At 68.4% G+C, this 13,292-nt stretch overlaps 2 protein-coding genes across 3 annotated transcripts in view; one reads left to right on the top strand and one right to left on the bottom strand.

Moving 5' to 3' along the window:
- The window catches only part of STIM1 (stromal interaction molecule 1), a 64,093-nt gene extending 61,018 nt beyond the window's left edge, over window positions 1-3,075 (bottom strand). The window contains exon 1 of the mRNA XM_041470300.1: window positions 2,699-3,075. Within this exon, the coding sequence (XP_041326234.1) occupies window positions 2,699-2,828 (130 nt within the window). The 5' untranslated portion in view covers window positions 2,829-3,075. The remainder of the gene's footprint in view (window positions 1-2,698) is intronic.
- A 1,841-nt stretch (window positions 3,076-4,916) lies between these two features.
- On the top strand, window positions 4,917-11,690 carry RHOG (ras homolog family member G). 2 transcript variants are annotated; one of them, XM_041470316.1, is made up of 2 exons: window positions 4,917-5,043; window positions 10,459-11,690. In XM_041470316.1, exon 2 carries the CDS (start codon window positions 10,488-10,490, stop codon window positions 11,061-11,063), a length of 576 nt encoding a protein of 191 aa, XP_041326250.1. In that variant the 5' UTR covers window positions 4,917-5,043; window positions 10,459-10,487; the 3' UTR covers window positions 11,064-11,690. The 2 variants fall into 2 exon arrangements, with proteins under 2 accessions (XP_041326250.1, XP_041326251.1); XM_041470317.1 differs by lacking the exon at window positions 4,917-5,043 and adding an exon at window positions 5,139-5,310.
- Window positions 11,691-13,292: the final 1,602 nt, after the last annotated feature.

The following is a 13,292-nucleotide window of genomic DNA, read 5'->3' on the forward strand; positions in this document are numbered from 1 at the left end:
GGGCAATGCAGACCTGCACCACTTCCATATTATTGCAGGGAGATGGACAGGGGGATCTGGATGCCCCTGGATCTGCAGGGGGAAGTTGTCACCATGGAGGGAACCAGGGATGAGCCCCAGCCATCCAAACCCCTGCCTCTCCTACAAACACACCTGGAAGTGCCCACCTGTGCTGGGCCGCACACAGGGCAAGCAATTAAAATAAAATAGCCCCAAATCCCACACACTGCTCGCAGGTGATGTGATTTAAGGGGGAAGAGGCAGCTGAGCAAGATTTGTATTTTAAATGAGATGAAATTTAAGACATTTGACCCAAACAATGGGTCACATTTTTGATGGCCCACATAAAACTCATGTAAAACACTGGCCACAGCCAGAGGATGTTCTGATAAGGACCAGAAAAAGCACCAAAACCTGGCTGGTCTGGGCAACAGCCAGAGTACAGCAAATGAGCAGAAAGAGGGGAAAAAATTCCTGGAAGTCCAGTTTGTCCCTGAGGAGCCTCGTTTGCCCCCTTTTAGGGGTGTGAAAAGGTCCCAGGCCAGGCTGCAGCCTGACAAATTCGGGCTAAAAATAACCAGGGCGGGTGCAAACAATGCCGTGGGGCCGTCACACATCCTGTGACAGCGGCAGCAGCCCGAACCTGGCCTCGGCAGGGCCAGGGGCTCCTTCTGCCCGGCCTGGGCTCCAAAGCCCCCCTCCTCCTCACACGGCTCCTGTGCTGCCGAGTGGATCCAAACTCCAGAGCGATCCCGGCAGGAAAAGATTACAGCTCCAAGATTAAGGCCTCAATTCGCCTCGGAGGGAGTCAAAGCCAGGAGAAAATCTGGTTTTCCTCGGGGTTCAGTCACCTACTCTGATTTTCCTGCATGGATAAACCCACCAGTTTCAAACTCTTGCTCAAAAATATCTCCCAGGAATCGGGATAATTCCCTACTCTTCGGTAAAACCTGCTGATGCATCCCCTGAGCGTGCAGAGGAGCCTCAGCAGCCCCAGAAGTGCTGCAGCTCAGGCTCCTGCTCGCTGCAAACACTTCCCTGCATTGCCTGAGAAACTTCCCCGGCGCTGACACTTTACCCTTAAAATCCTGCCATCCTAATTAAAGAATTAAAAAAATTTAAAAATTTAAAAACTTCTTAAAAAGCACCTTTGCACGTTGGAAAACGTGTCAAAGCCGAGCACTTTCACTTTCGAACACGTCCAACACTCACCTCTGCCTCCCACCGAGCAGCCAGCACCTTCTGCTTCCAGGGAAAACATGGGGAAAAGCGTGTCCGGTGCCGGCTGAGGACATTCCCTGCCGGGAGCTGGGAGCGACAGCTCAGAGAGCTCCCAAGCAAAGGGCCAAGAGACCTCGGGGACACGGGGGCTGCGGCACAGAGGGCACGGAGCCTCCCAGCCCGCCCGGCTGTCCCGGGACAGACACGGAGCAGGGGACACCAACCCTCCCTGGCCACATTCCTGCACCTCTGCGGCTCCAGCCCGCAGGTCCGGGAGCCCAAGCACGGCCCGGAGTGCCCCGAAGCGCTGGCCCGGCAGGAACAGCCGTTCCAGGCGGATTTTGGAGCCCAGCGCTGGGGCTGCTCCCGCCCGTGCCGTGCCGTGCCGTGCCGGGGCTGCCTCCGCTCGCCAAGAGCACAGCCAGCAGCTGAATCACCCAGGCTGCCACACTTCTGCAGGGCCTCCAAAAATAACCGCGCTGGAAATTCCTTGGAGGCACAAACCTCGCTTGAGAAGGACTGCGGAGATCCAGTTTCCTTAGTGGAGCAGACTGGATGGGAACGGGCCCGGGGGCTCAGGAGCACGGCCGGAGGGGATGAGGAGCCCCGGTGCCGCAGACAGCGAGTGACAGAGCCCATCCCCGGCCGGTTCGGGCCCGCCGAGCTGCCCGGGCTCCCACCCCGAGCTGCCCGTGCCTCTGCCGGTCCCGCGGCTCCGGGGCCGGCTCCTTGCCCTGTTCCCACCGGCAAGCCCCACGCTCGGAGCCGAGCCCTTCCAGGACGCCTTCCACCAAACCCCGGAATGCAAACACCGCCCCGAGCGCTTCCCCGCGCCCCCCGGAGCGGTGTGCCCGGCCGGGCTGCAGCCCGCGGCTCCCGCAGCGGGGCTCGGCACTCCCGGAGCCGCCCGGGGCTCACACGGCCAGCTCCGGCTGACCTCGGGCACCGCCACAAGGACACGGAGCCCACGGAGCCGGGCTCGGGGCAAACCCGCCGGGCTCGGGCCGCTTTGGGCTGGAGGGGCGGCGGCATGGGAGCGGGGCAAGCCGAGCGCCAGGGCCGCGCTCCGCAGCTGCGGCTGCCGGGCTCCACAGCCGGCAGCGGCCCCGCAAACAGCTCGTTCGGAGCGGCCGGCACCGTCCCCAGCTCCCGGCCACGCTGCCATTAACAAGTAAATAACACGAATAATCTAAACCCCGCCAAGCGCTCCCAGCCGGTGCCGTTTAACGAAGGAGAGCGCAATACTCTAAATGAGCTGAAATGTAAAACTTTTGACCCAAACAGCCGCGGCCCGCCGCAGGAACAATCGGGGGTTACTCCGGTCCTCGCGGGGTCCCGAGCCGGGGGTCACGGCAGCTCTTGCCCGAAAGGCGGAGGAATGGCCCCAAAGCGGAGCGCGGGGGGGGCTGGCCCGGCCGAGCCCGGGCAGCGCCCGAGCCCCGCGGGGCGGGCAGGGCAGCCCGGGCGGGGGGCTCACCTGCGATGGCCGACTCGTCCAGGTGGGAGCCGGGGGCGCGCTCGGCGCGGCCGGGATGCTGCAGGACGAGGAGGAGGAGGAGGAAGAGGCCGCACAGCGCCCGCACGGCCCGGCCCGGCCGCGGCTCCATTTCCGCGTCCCCGCCGCCGTCAGCTGCTCCTCGGCATCGGCACCGGCTGGGGGCCCGCGGGGTGTCCCGGTTATCCCGCTATCCCGGCTATCCCGGCTCCGCCGCGAGCTGCGGCCGCGCACCGGCTACCGGAACCCTCTGCCCCCCCCCGCCCCGCAGTGGTCTCTCCCAGGACAGCCTCCCCCCCGCCGCAGTGGTCGCTCCCGGGACAGCCCCAGTCCCCCCGCCCTCAGTGGTCTCTTCCCGGGGTAACCCCGCCGGTCCCTCTCCGCTCTGCCGGGATAACCCCTCTTCCCGCCACCTCCGCTAGCGTCTACCCGGCCCGCTCCGTCCCTCCGCCGCCTCCTGGCAGCGGTGCTGCCCGGAAAACCCGCTCTGCCCCGGCCCCAATCCTCACCCCCGTCCCCCCCCACACCTGTCCCCATCACCCCTGTCCCCTCTCACACCTGTCCCCCTCACACCTGTCCCCATCACACCTGTCCCCTCTCACACCTGTCCCCCTCACACCTGTCCCCATCACACCTGTCCCCATCACACCTGTCCCCTCTCACACCTGTCCCTCCCACACCTGTCCCCATCACACCTGTCCCTCTCACATCTGTCCCCCTCACACCTGTCCCAATGCTCACACCTGTCCCCTCTCACACCTGTCCCACTCTGGCTCCCATAATGCCCCCCCGTCCCTGGCACAGGCTCCCCCAGCCAGGTGCCCGTGCCCCGCTCTGGGGGGGTCCCAGGCCGGCCCCTCCTGGGGTCCCCGGGCACGGGGGGTGTCCAGGCCGATGTCCAGTGCCCTGGGAGCCCGTGCTGGCCCCGCGCTGGGGGGGTCCCGGGCGGGGGTCCCACCCTGCAGACCCCGGGATGAGGGTGGGGACAGGCCACGGCTCCTGGAACTGCCTCCCCTCCACCCCGGGTGTCCCCCACAGCCCCCCTGGCCAGGGACCCTCATGGGCTGCGGGCGCTGCTGGGGGGACCCGGCCCTGATGGGGACTCCCACACGGGGGGACCCAGCCCTTGGGGGACCCTCACAGCAGCAGCACAGCTCGGGGTGGGGGGCACTGCCGCGGCAGCCCCGGGACCCCCCGCTCCCCCTTGGGGTGCAGCAGGAGAGCCCCAGTTCCCCCTGGGGCAGCTGGTCCCCTGTGCTGTCCCCCCTGTGCTGCCACCCCTGTGTTGTCACCCCTGTGCTGCCATCCCTGTGCTGCCATCCCTGTGCTGTCACCCCCTCTGCTGTCCCCTCTGTGCTGTCACCCCTGTGCTGTCACCCCTGTGCTGCCACCCCTGTGCTGTCACCCCTGTGTTGTCACCCCTGTGCTGCCATCCCTGTGCTGTCCCCCCTGTGCTGTCCCCCCTGTGCTGCCATCCCTGTGCTGTCCCCCCTGTGCTGTCACCCCTGGGTTGTCACCCCTGTGTTGTCACCCCTGTGCTGTCACCCCTGTGCTGTCCCCCCTGTGCTGCCATCCCTGTGCTGTCACCCCCTCTGCTGTCCCCTCTGTGCTGTCACCCCTGTGCTGTCACCCCTGTGCTGCCACCCCTGTGCTGTCACCCCTGTGTTGTCACCCCTGTGCTGCCATCCCTGTGCTGTCCCCCCTGTGCTGTCACCCCTGGGTTGTCACCCCTGTGTTGTCACCCCTGTGCTGTCACCCCTGTGCTGTGCTGTCATCCCTGTGCTGTCCCCCCTGTGCTTTCACCCCCTGTGCTGCCACCCCTGTGCTGTCCCCCCTGTGCTGCCACCCCCTCCCCACGCACCCCCGAGGGCAGGGGGTGTCACCTCCCCCCGGCCATCAGAGTCCCCAGGCAGCCCCGGCTGGGGTGGGCTCCCCTCCCTGCTCCCCCCGAGCTCCGGACCCCCCTGGCTGGCAGTGACCGTCCCGGGGTGTCCCTGTCCCCAGCGGGGGGCTCGGGGTGGGCGGCGGGGGCCAAGGGAGGTCAGAGGTGGGGTCAGGGGCTCAAGGACTGGGGAGGCGAAGGAGGAGGGTCCCTGCGCCTCCCCAGCCCCGGGGGCTGCTGTCCCGGGGGTCGTGCCCGGGGTCCTGCCCCAGAGGCGCGGCGGGCCGCGGCGGGGGAAGTTTCTCCGCGGGACCGCCCGGGGCGGCGGAGGAGGCGGCCGCAGACTTCCTCCTCCTCCTCCTCCTCCTCCTCCTCTTGGTCCTGCTCTTCGTTCTCCTGCCGCTGCCGCCCCGGCCCCGCGCCCGCCGCCGCGCCATGCCCCGGGGTGAGTGCGGGGCCGGGGGCTCCGGGCAGGGCCGGGGGTCCCGGGGGTCCCCGCCGGGCCGGGCTGCGAGCGGGGGGCGGGAGGAGCCGCCGGTCGGGGCCAGGGCGGGGGCGGCGGCGGCGGGACCCGCCCGGAGCGGGACACCGGGGGATAACGGGACTGCCTGGGATAACGGAGGTGCCGGGATAACGGAGCTGGGATAGCGGAGCTCCGGGGGCGAGGGGACCGCCGGGGATAGCGGAACCGCCAGGGATAACGGCGCCGGGGGTAACGGGACAGCCGGGGATAACGGCGGACCGGGCTGCCGGGGGAGCGGAGTTTTGGGCGGGAGCGGGCCCCGCAGCAGCCGGGACAGAGCGGGGACAAACGGGCCCGGCCCGACCCCCTCGGCGGGACCCCGGGTGCTCCCCACTGCTCTGACCCCCCCGACCCCCGTGCAATGACCACTGAGCCCCCGCCCTGACCAGCACTGCGCTGACCCCGCTGACCTCCCCCCGGCACTGCTCCACTGCACTGACCCCTGATCCCCCTGATCCCCCTGAACCCCCTGACCTGACCCCCTGAACAGACCCCCCGAGCCCCCACACTGACCCCAGTGATGCCTCCAGCGCCGTTCCACGGCACTGCCCCCACTGCCCCCTGCACTGCCCCACTGACCCCCTGGGTGACCCCACTGACCCCCTGGGTGACCCCACTGACCCCCTGGGTGACCCCACACATCCCTCGCAGGCGCTGGCAGACGTGGGCAGCAGCCAGGACGTGCCAGGGCTGTCCCTGCAGCCAGGGCTCCTGCTGTGGGTGCTTGTCATGGGGTCCCCGCGGGGACTCCCCCGGGGTCACTGGGTCACTCAGTCAGCGTGGGGACACCCGCGGGTCCCCTGGAGCCTGCGGGGCGGCTGGGGGCTGCTGGGCTTCCTCCGCTTGGCTGGGGGAAGGAGAAGCCACTGAGGCACTGAGGTGGCGTTTGTGGCATTTGGGGACAAGCTGTGGTGGGAGGGGGCTGGCCCAGGTGCCGGGGGGGTCTGTGGGCAGTTGTGGAGGTGCTGGGCCGTGCTGGCTGCGGTGCAGGTGTGGGCTGTGCCCTCGTGTGTGGGACTGGGTTTGGTTTGGCCGTGGCCCAGAGAGGTGCCAGAGCAGCACCGCGCTGCCACCCGGCACTGGGACCCACTGGAGGCCACGGAGCCTGGCCTGGCCTGCCTGGCTCCATCCATCCATCCATCCATCCATCCATTCATCCATCCATCCATCATCCATCCATCATCCATCCATCCATCCATCATCCATCCATCATCCATCCATCCACCCATCCATCCATCCATCCATCATCCATCCATCACCCCCGCCCAGGATCCCCCTGATCCAGCACTGTGGTTCCTGGGAGCAGTGGCCAGGTCAGGGAGGGGGTCCCGAGGGGGTCCCCACCTCCCCGGGAGAGGCCTGGCTCCGGCTCCAGCCCCGGAGCTGCAGAGCTGTGGCAGTGCCTGGGGCAGAGGCCAAGGGCCGGGAGTGGCCGTGGCTGTGGCGAGGGCAGAGCGGGACCTGGCCCGGGAGGGAAATAAAATGAGGAAATTAGTCACGACAGCTGGAAAATGAGAGAAATCACAATCCTCCGACTCAGCATGGGAGCTATTTTAGCTGCCACGGCAGAGCCTGGGGCAGAGCTGAGGGGGCCCTGGGGGTCCCTGCATCCCCACCATGGCCATGGACCCCCGTGGGGTCCCTGCGCGGGATTTAGAGATTTTAGTAGTTTTATTTATTTCCCCTTTCTGCTGCTGAGCAGGCTGCAGGGCCGGGCGGGCAATGCTGTGCCTGCCCCCAGAGCAGGAGTGACCCCGTGAGCGGGGCTGGTGACCCCAGCCCCGCGTGGCCCCGGGCACGTCCCTGGGGCCGGGATGGTGCCCGGGGAGGGGCGCACAGGGCGGGGCGCCGGGGGCACGGTGGGCTCTGAGGTGCCCGCAGCTGGGTGTGCCGGCGGCTGTGGGGCGGGGAAGGGGCGCCTGGGGCGCGCAGGGTCGGTTCGGGGAGGTCCGGTCGGGTTTGGGGACCGTGGGACAGGGAGCTCACGGGGGCGGCTGCTCCACTTCCCCGGCGGAAAACCCCCGGGGGCTGCCCCGGCCGGCAGCGCTGGCAGAAGGTTTTGCTTCCCTTTTCTGCTGAAGAGATGAGTCGCTTTTCCCGTGCCAGGGGGTGGCGATGGGAGGGGGGACCTGCGTGTGCCACCCACAGCCCCCCTTGCCGCCTCCACAGCCCCCCGAGCGCCACCCGAGCGCCACCGCAGGGAGCAGCGTGGCCGGGGGGGCTCGGGGTGCCGAGCCCCGGGGCTGGGCACGGTGCAGCCCCCCGTGCTCCCACCCTTCCTTCCCCGGGCCCCCTCAGTGGGGCTGGGAGGGGGCAGGTGCCCCCACGGGCTGTGTCCCCGCGGGCTGTCCCCTCAGTCCCACGAGGCCACTTTGACCCCGGCATCCCGGCGCGGGCAGAAGGGGTTAAATGTGCCGCCGGCCGCGGATCTCCCGGGAGAACAGAGCTGGCCTTGTGCAGGGCCGGCGGCAGAGCTGGCATCGGGGCACGGCGGGGCCGAGCACCCACCCAGTGTCCCCGGACCGGCCCATCCTGGCCCCCCTCGGGAGCCCCAGCGTGGCTGCAGGGACACGGGTGATGTCCAGCCCCTGCCTGGCACCACAGGATGCCACCGGGCAGCCCCTGCCCTGTCCGGGAATGGGGTTCCTTTGGCAGGGCTCCTGCCAACCTCCTGTCCCGTGCTGGGGGACACAGGGGCCCAGGGGCTCCGGAGGCAGGGCACCGGTCCCTCCTCATCCTCCCTGGGAAGACGAGTGTGAGTGGGGGCTTGGCTGGGGCTGGGGGGCCGGTTGGGACTGTGATGTGGTGGCTGTGGCTGCAGCCCTTGGCTGTGACAGAGCCAGAGCGCCCCTGGCACCCACATCCCCTCCTTGGCACCCCGACAGACTTGGGGCTGCCGTGGGGCTCTGCCCTACACAAAGCCCCCTCCTCAGCGAGGCATTTGCCCTGTGAGTGTGGGCCGTGCCTGCGGGTCCCCTCGTGTGCCACGGGCACCTCTTGCCTGGTGCTGGCAGTGCCAGGGCTGGCAGGAGCCAGAACGCTCCTGTGTGAGCCCTCGGGCCCTGTGTCCCCTCCAGGGCACCGTGGTGTGTGCCCACGTTTGCTGTGTGCTGGTGACAAACCTGGGCACACTCTGGCACTCCACAGCCCCGGGGTGCTGGGGGATGGAGAAGTGACCCCTGGCCTCGAGACCCTCCTTCTCCTCCTCTTCCTCCTCCTTTCTCTCTTCCTCTGCCTCCTCTCCTTTCCCAGAAGGGCATGAGTGTTTCCTCTGCACCGGGATGGGATGGGATGGGGATGGGGATGGGATGGGATGGGATGGGGATGGGGATGGGGGTGGGGATGGGGATGGGATGGGGATGGGATGGAGATGGGGATGGGGATGGAGATGGGGATGGGGATGGAGATGGGGATGGCTCCTGCCAGGTGCAGCTATCCCGAGGTGCCCACAGTCAGTCTGGCTCGGCATCAGCAGTGTGTGCCATGCCCATGGGGATGGGCACAGGGCCAGGCTGGTGCTCAGGGCTGCTTTGGGTCCAGACTGAGCCAGACAGGCCAAATGGGGCCTTGGGGTGACAGGGGCAGCTGTGTCCCACTGCAGGGGCTGCCCTGGGAGCCCTGGGCCAAGGGAGGGGCTGGCTGCAGGGCAGAAGGGGCACAGGGGACATGGGTGGCAGCTACAGCCCCTGTGGAGGGTGCATGTCCCTGAGGGTGGCCCTGTGCAGCCACGGAGGGCCGCAGTCCTGATCCTGGTCCCCCTGATCCTGGTCCCATGACCCTGATCCTGTTCCTCCCACTGCCCTGCTCCTTCTCCAGACTGCTCCTGCTCCTATTGCTCTGATCCACTTCCTTCCCCCACTGTCCTGCTCCAGCTCCCCCGATCCACTTCCTTCTCCCACTGTCCTGGTCTCCTTGATCCTGATCCCACTGTTTTGATTCTGGTCCCGTCCCCATCACTCTCCTCCTGCTGCCCCCTCTCTGTCCCTTCTCCCCCTGGTGTCCCCCCCGTCCTGCAGCCCAGCACTGCCTGCCCCGGGCGGAGCACTGGTGCAAAGCGGTGTGAGGAAACCTCCGGGCTGTGTTTGCTCCCCAGCTGGAGGCCAAAGGCCGGGGCTGTGTCCGTGGCCCCCGGGGACCCTGCAGGCGGCTTCCTGCGGGGGCGGGGATGGGGGGCCTCCCGTGCCGGCCCCGCTGCTCCCCGGTGGCACAGCAGGGATGCGGGAACCGCTGCCCGTGGAAGCGGGCTGGCCGGGGGAAGCTGAGGCACAGCAGCGCCGGCAGCCCCCGGTGCCTGTCCCGGGGGTCGGGGCACAGCCAGGCAGGGCGGGGGTCACGGCACAGCCGCAGGAAGCCGCTGTCAGGGCGGGAAGAGGAAGAGCGACTTCCCCATCCGAGGGGGCAGGGATGGGCTGGGGCTCGGGCCGGGGGGCTCGGACCCTTCCCCTTCTCCTTCCCCAGCCCCGCGGCCTCAGCGGGCTCCGGGGAGCGGGGACCCCCAGCCCGGGACTCCGGGACACTGTGGCTTCTCTGCCCCGGCACTCTGCTCCCTGCCTGCCACACGAGTGGGGCTCCCATCCTCCCGGAGCCATCCATGGGTGGGCACCAGCTGCCCACGGCCGGATCCCGGTGGGAAAGGCGCTGCCGGCCCCAGGGTGGGCACGTCCCCAGCCCAGCCCCGTGGGGTGCCCCCGCCTCGGCTGGGCAGGGCTTGGCAGCGCCTGGCTCCGGCAGCAGCAGGAAGGGGAGCAGGATGCAGCCCTTAATGGGAATTGCAGAGGGAACCTGAGGAAGGAAAACGCGCGCCGGGATTGGGGATAAACACAGCTGCCGGAGCGGACGCTGGCTCCGGGGCCACGCCAGCCCGGCCTCTGCCCGCCGGGACCAGCAGCGGCCCTGCTCGCTGTGGCAGGATGGGGCTGGGACAAACCGTGACGGCCCTCGGGCTGCCACAGCCCCGGTGTGGCCCCACTGCCTGCCCTGCTGCCCTCTGTCCCATTCCGGGCTGGAGGCACGGCACAGCATGGCACGGCACAGCATGGCACAGGGTGCTGCCACAGCCGGGCTGCCATGGATGCAGCACCCTGGGGACGACGTGGTCCCCATGCACTGGCTGTGGTGGCACACACGTGTCCCTGGGTCATGGCGGGCAGATCCCCATTGGGGGGTCTCTGTCAGGGGGATTTGCCTGCCTGGGAAGCTCATCTGGGCACTGGGTTGGATGGTGAACCAGGGGGATGTGATCCTTGTGCAGCCCCCACCCTCGGGGTGTCAGAGCAGGGGGACCACACTGACCCAGCCCTGGAGCGTCCCCTCCCTGAGCCTGCTCTCTTCCCACAGGCTGCTGAAGGGGACACAGGAGCGCCGGGATGCAGAGCATCAAGTGCGTGGTGGTGGGTGACGGGGCGGTGGGCAAGACCTGCCTGCTCATCTGCTACACCACCAACGCCTTCCCCAAGGAGTACATCCCCACCGTGTTCGACAACTACAGCGCCCAGAACACGGTGGACGGCAGGACTATTAACTTAAACCTGTGGGACACGGCCGGCCAGGAGGAGTACGACCGCCTGCGGACGCTTTCCTACCCCCAGACCAACGTCTTCATCATCTGCTTCTCCATCGCCAGCCCGCCCTCCTACGAGAACGTCAAGCACAAGTGGTACCCCGAGGTGTGCCACCACTGCCCCAGCGTGCCCATCCTCCTCGTGGGCACCAAGAAGGATCTGAGGAACAACCCCGAGACCATGAAGCGGCTCAAGGAGCAGAACCAGGCGCCCATCACCACCCAGCAGGGCATCAGCCTCTCCAAGCAGATCCGCGCCGTCAAGTACCTGGAGTGCTCGGCGCTCAACCAGGAGGGCATCAAGGATGTGTTCACCGAGGCCGTGAGGGCCGTGCTCAACCCCGCCCCGGCCAAGCCCAAGAAGCCCTGTGTGCTCTTGTGACGGGGCTGCCGAGAGACGATCCTGCCCTGCCCCCGTGCCCCCACACACCTCCTGCCCCCCGCCACCCTCCCCGAGCCTCGGTGGGACCCGAAGCCTCCAGCTTTAATAATACAGACCTTGTTTGCACTAACTGGCCGCCCGCCCCGGGGGCACCGGGCTCCCCGCCCCGGCTGCCAGCGGTCGCTTTCGGTGACGCCTCTCCGGTCCTGGCACAGCGCTTCCTGAGAAGGGGATGCCTGGGGTGGGCCAAGGCCACTCCAGCCCCGAGCACCCCGCGGGGACCTGCCACCCTCAGTCCTCCACGGGGATCTGCCACCTCCACTCTGTCCACCAGCTGGGGCACAGGGGGTCCCCAGCCCCTCTGCGCCAGCCCTGGCACTCACCCAGCCCAGAGTGAGATGCTGGCACTGCCCCATCCTGCCCCGGGATCCTCCTGGCAGCACCAGGGGCTCCAGGGGGTGTTTGGGATGAGCCCCACACCAGGCACCTCCAGCCCTGCTGAGAGCAGAGCCAGTGTGGCCAGAGCAGAGAGTTCTTGCCCTGGCTGGTGCTGGAGCTCCACAGGGCAGCAGGACTCACCTGTAACCAGCTGCCCCCAGAGTTGCTTCTCCTTAAATAAAAACCTGCCCAGGCCCCCTGTGTCCTGTGCTCTCCCACACGCACCCACCTTTCCTGGGCATGGGGACACTCCCTGGAGGGACATGGGTGTCACTGGCCCGAGCTGGGCTGGGACTCCTCACCGTGCCAGGGCCAAGCTGAGGGTGCTCGTGGTGCCTGCCAGGGCTCTCTTCTGGGGGAACTGCCAGGGGAACCTTGGGATGTCCCTGCCATGGCCAGTCCTGACCCCACCATCTCTGTGGGCCCAGCTGAGCTCCCACCCAGAGGCTTGGGGACACTGTAAGGGACAGCAATGGGGACAGTGCAGGAGGTGGCCATGGGGCCATTGAACTGTGTGGGAATGGGGACACTGAGGATGGGGACATTGCAGGAATTGGCACACGAGTGGGGTCCCCCCCTGGGCAGCCACCCCAGCCCCAGAGCTGCCTCTGGAATGGCAGTGGAGGGCAGAGCCCTGTGTTCCCATGCCCAGGGGTGTCCTTGGTGTCCTGTGGCTGGCGATGGCAGCAGCGAGGGACCAGTGGCATCCCCAGCCGCTGTCGCCACCCCCTCGCCACCCCCCCGGCACGTGCTGGCGGGCGGCCAGCTCCGGACACGGGCCCCTTGTCCGGCCCCGGGGCTTTCCTGCAGGAAGGGCAGAGACCCGGCGCCCGCCACAAGCCGCCTTTGTTCCCTGCTCCCGTTTGCAGCCAGAGCCGGGGGCACGCGTGGGCAGCGGGCCCGGGGCTCCGGACACGGCCCAGCCCCGGCCCTCCCGTGGCTGCACCTCCTGCAGCCTCCCGGGGCTGCGGCACAGCGTGCGGCGAGGGGACACGGCCAGGGGACACGGCCCCAGCGCCCTGCACAGCCACGGGCTCGTGGGTCCCTGCTGCACCAAACCCTGCTGCCACCGTGGGCATCCAACAGCCCTGTCCTGGTCTGTCCGTGGGAGGATCCCCACGGCCACGTCCTGCTCCCACGGTGGGGATCCCCACAGCCACGTCCTGCTCCCACCGTGGTGGATCCCCACAGCCATGTTCAGGTCCCACAGTGGGGATCCCCACAGCCACGTCCTGTCCCACAGGAGGATCCCCACAGCCATGTCCTGTCCCACAGTGGGGCTGGCGAGGTGCCACCCCGGTGGGGTTCAGTGCAGAAGTGGGTGCTGGGATGAGGAGGGGACCCCGTGAAGCCACGGGCGGGACACAGCCCTGCCCTGGCCCGGCACAGCAGGATGAGCTCATGGCTCTTCCCCTCCCAGCTGCTCCCGGGCGGCTGCAGCGAGGGCAGGGCCCCGCCATGGCCCGGGACAGGGGGGACAAGCCCCCGGCAGCTCCCCTGCCCCTGCCCAGCCCCAGCCCCAGCAGTGGCAGCCCCAGCCCTCCTGGCTCCAGGCTCTGTCCCCGGGGCTGTGCCGGCCCTGGCCCCGCAGCATCCATAAGATCTGCAGGATCCGCAGCCAAGTCAGCGTTCCCAGGAGCTGGGCGGGGAGCGGGGCCGCCAGCTGCGGGGTGGGCTCAGTCCCACGCCTCCAGCCCGGCTCCTGGCCAGCTCCCAGCCTCGCTGAGCCTTCCCGGGCTTCCTCCGGCACCCAGGGGCCACGTCCCACACCACAGCCCCAAGAGCCAGGAT

This window comes from Pyrgilauda ruficollis, unplaced genomic scaffold (assembly GCF_017590135.1).
Source record: "Pyrgilauda ruficollis isolate IOZ18807 unplaced genomic scaffold, ASM1759013v1 scaffold244, whole genome shotgun sequence".
NCBI lineage: Eukaryota > Metazoa > Chordata > Aves > Passeriformes > Passeridae > Pyrgilauda > Pyrgilauda ruficollis.

Bases quoted from the DNA above. Each gene is read 5' to 3' on its own strand.
- RHOG (XM_041470316.1), top strand. From the start codon at position 10,488: ATGCAGAGCATCAAGTGCGTGGTGGTGGGTGACGGGGCGGTGGGCAAG.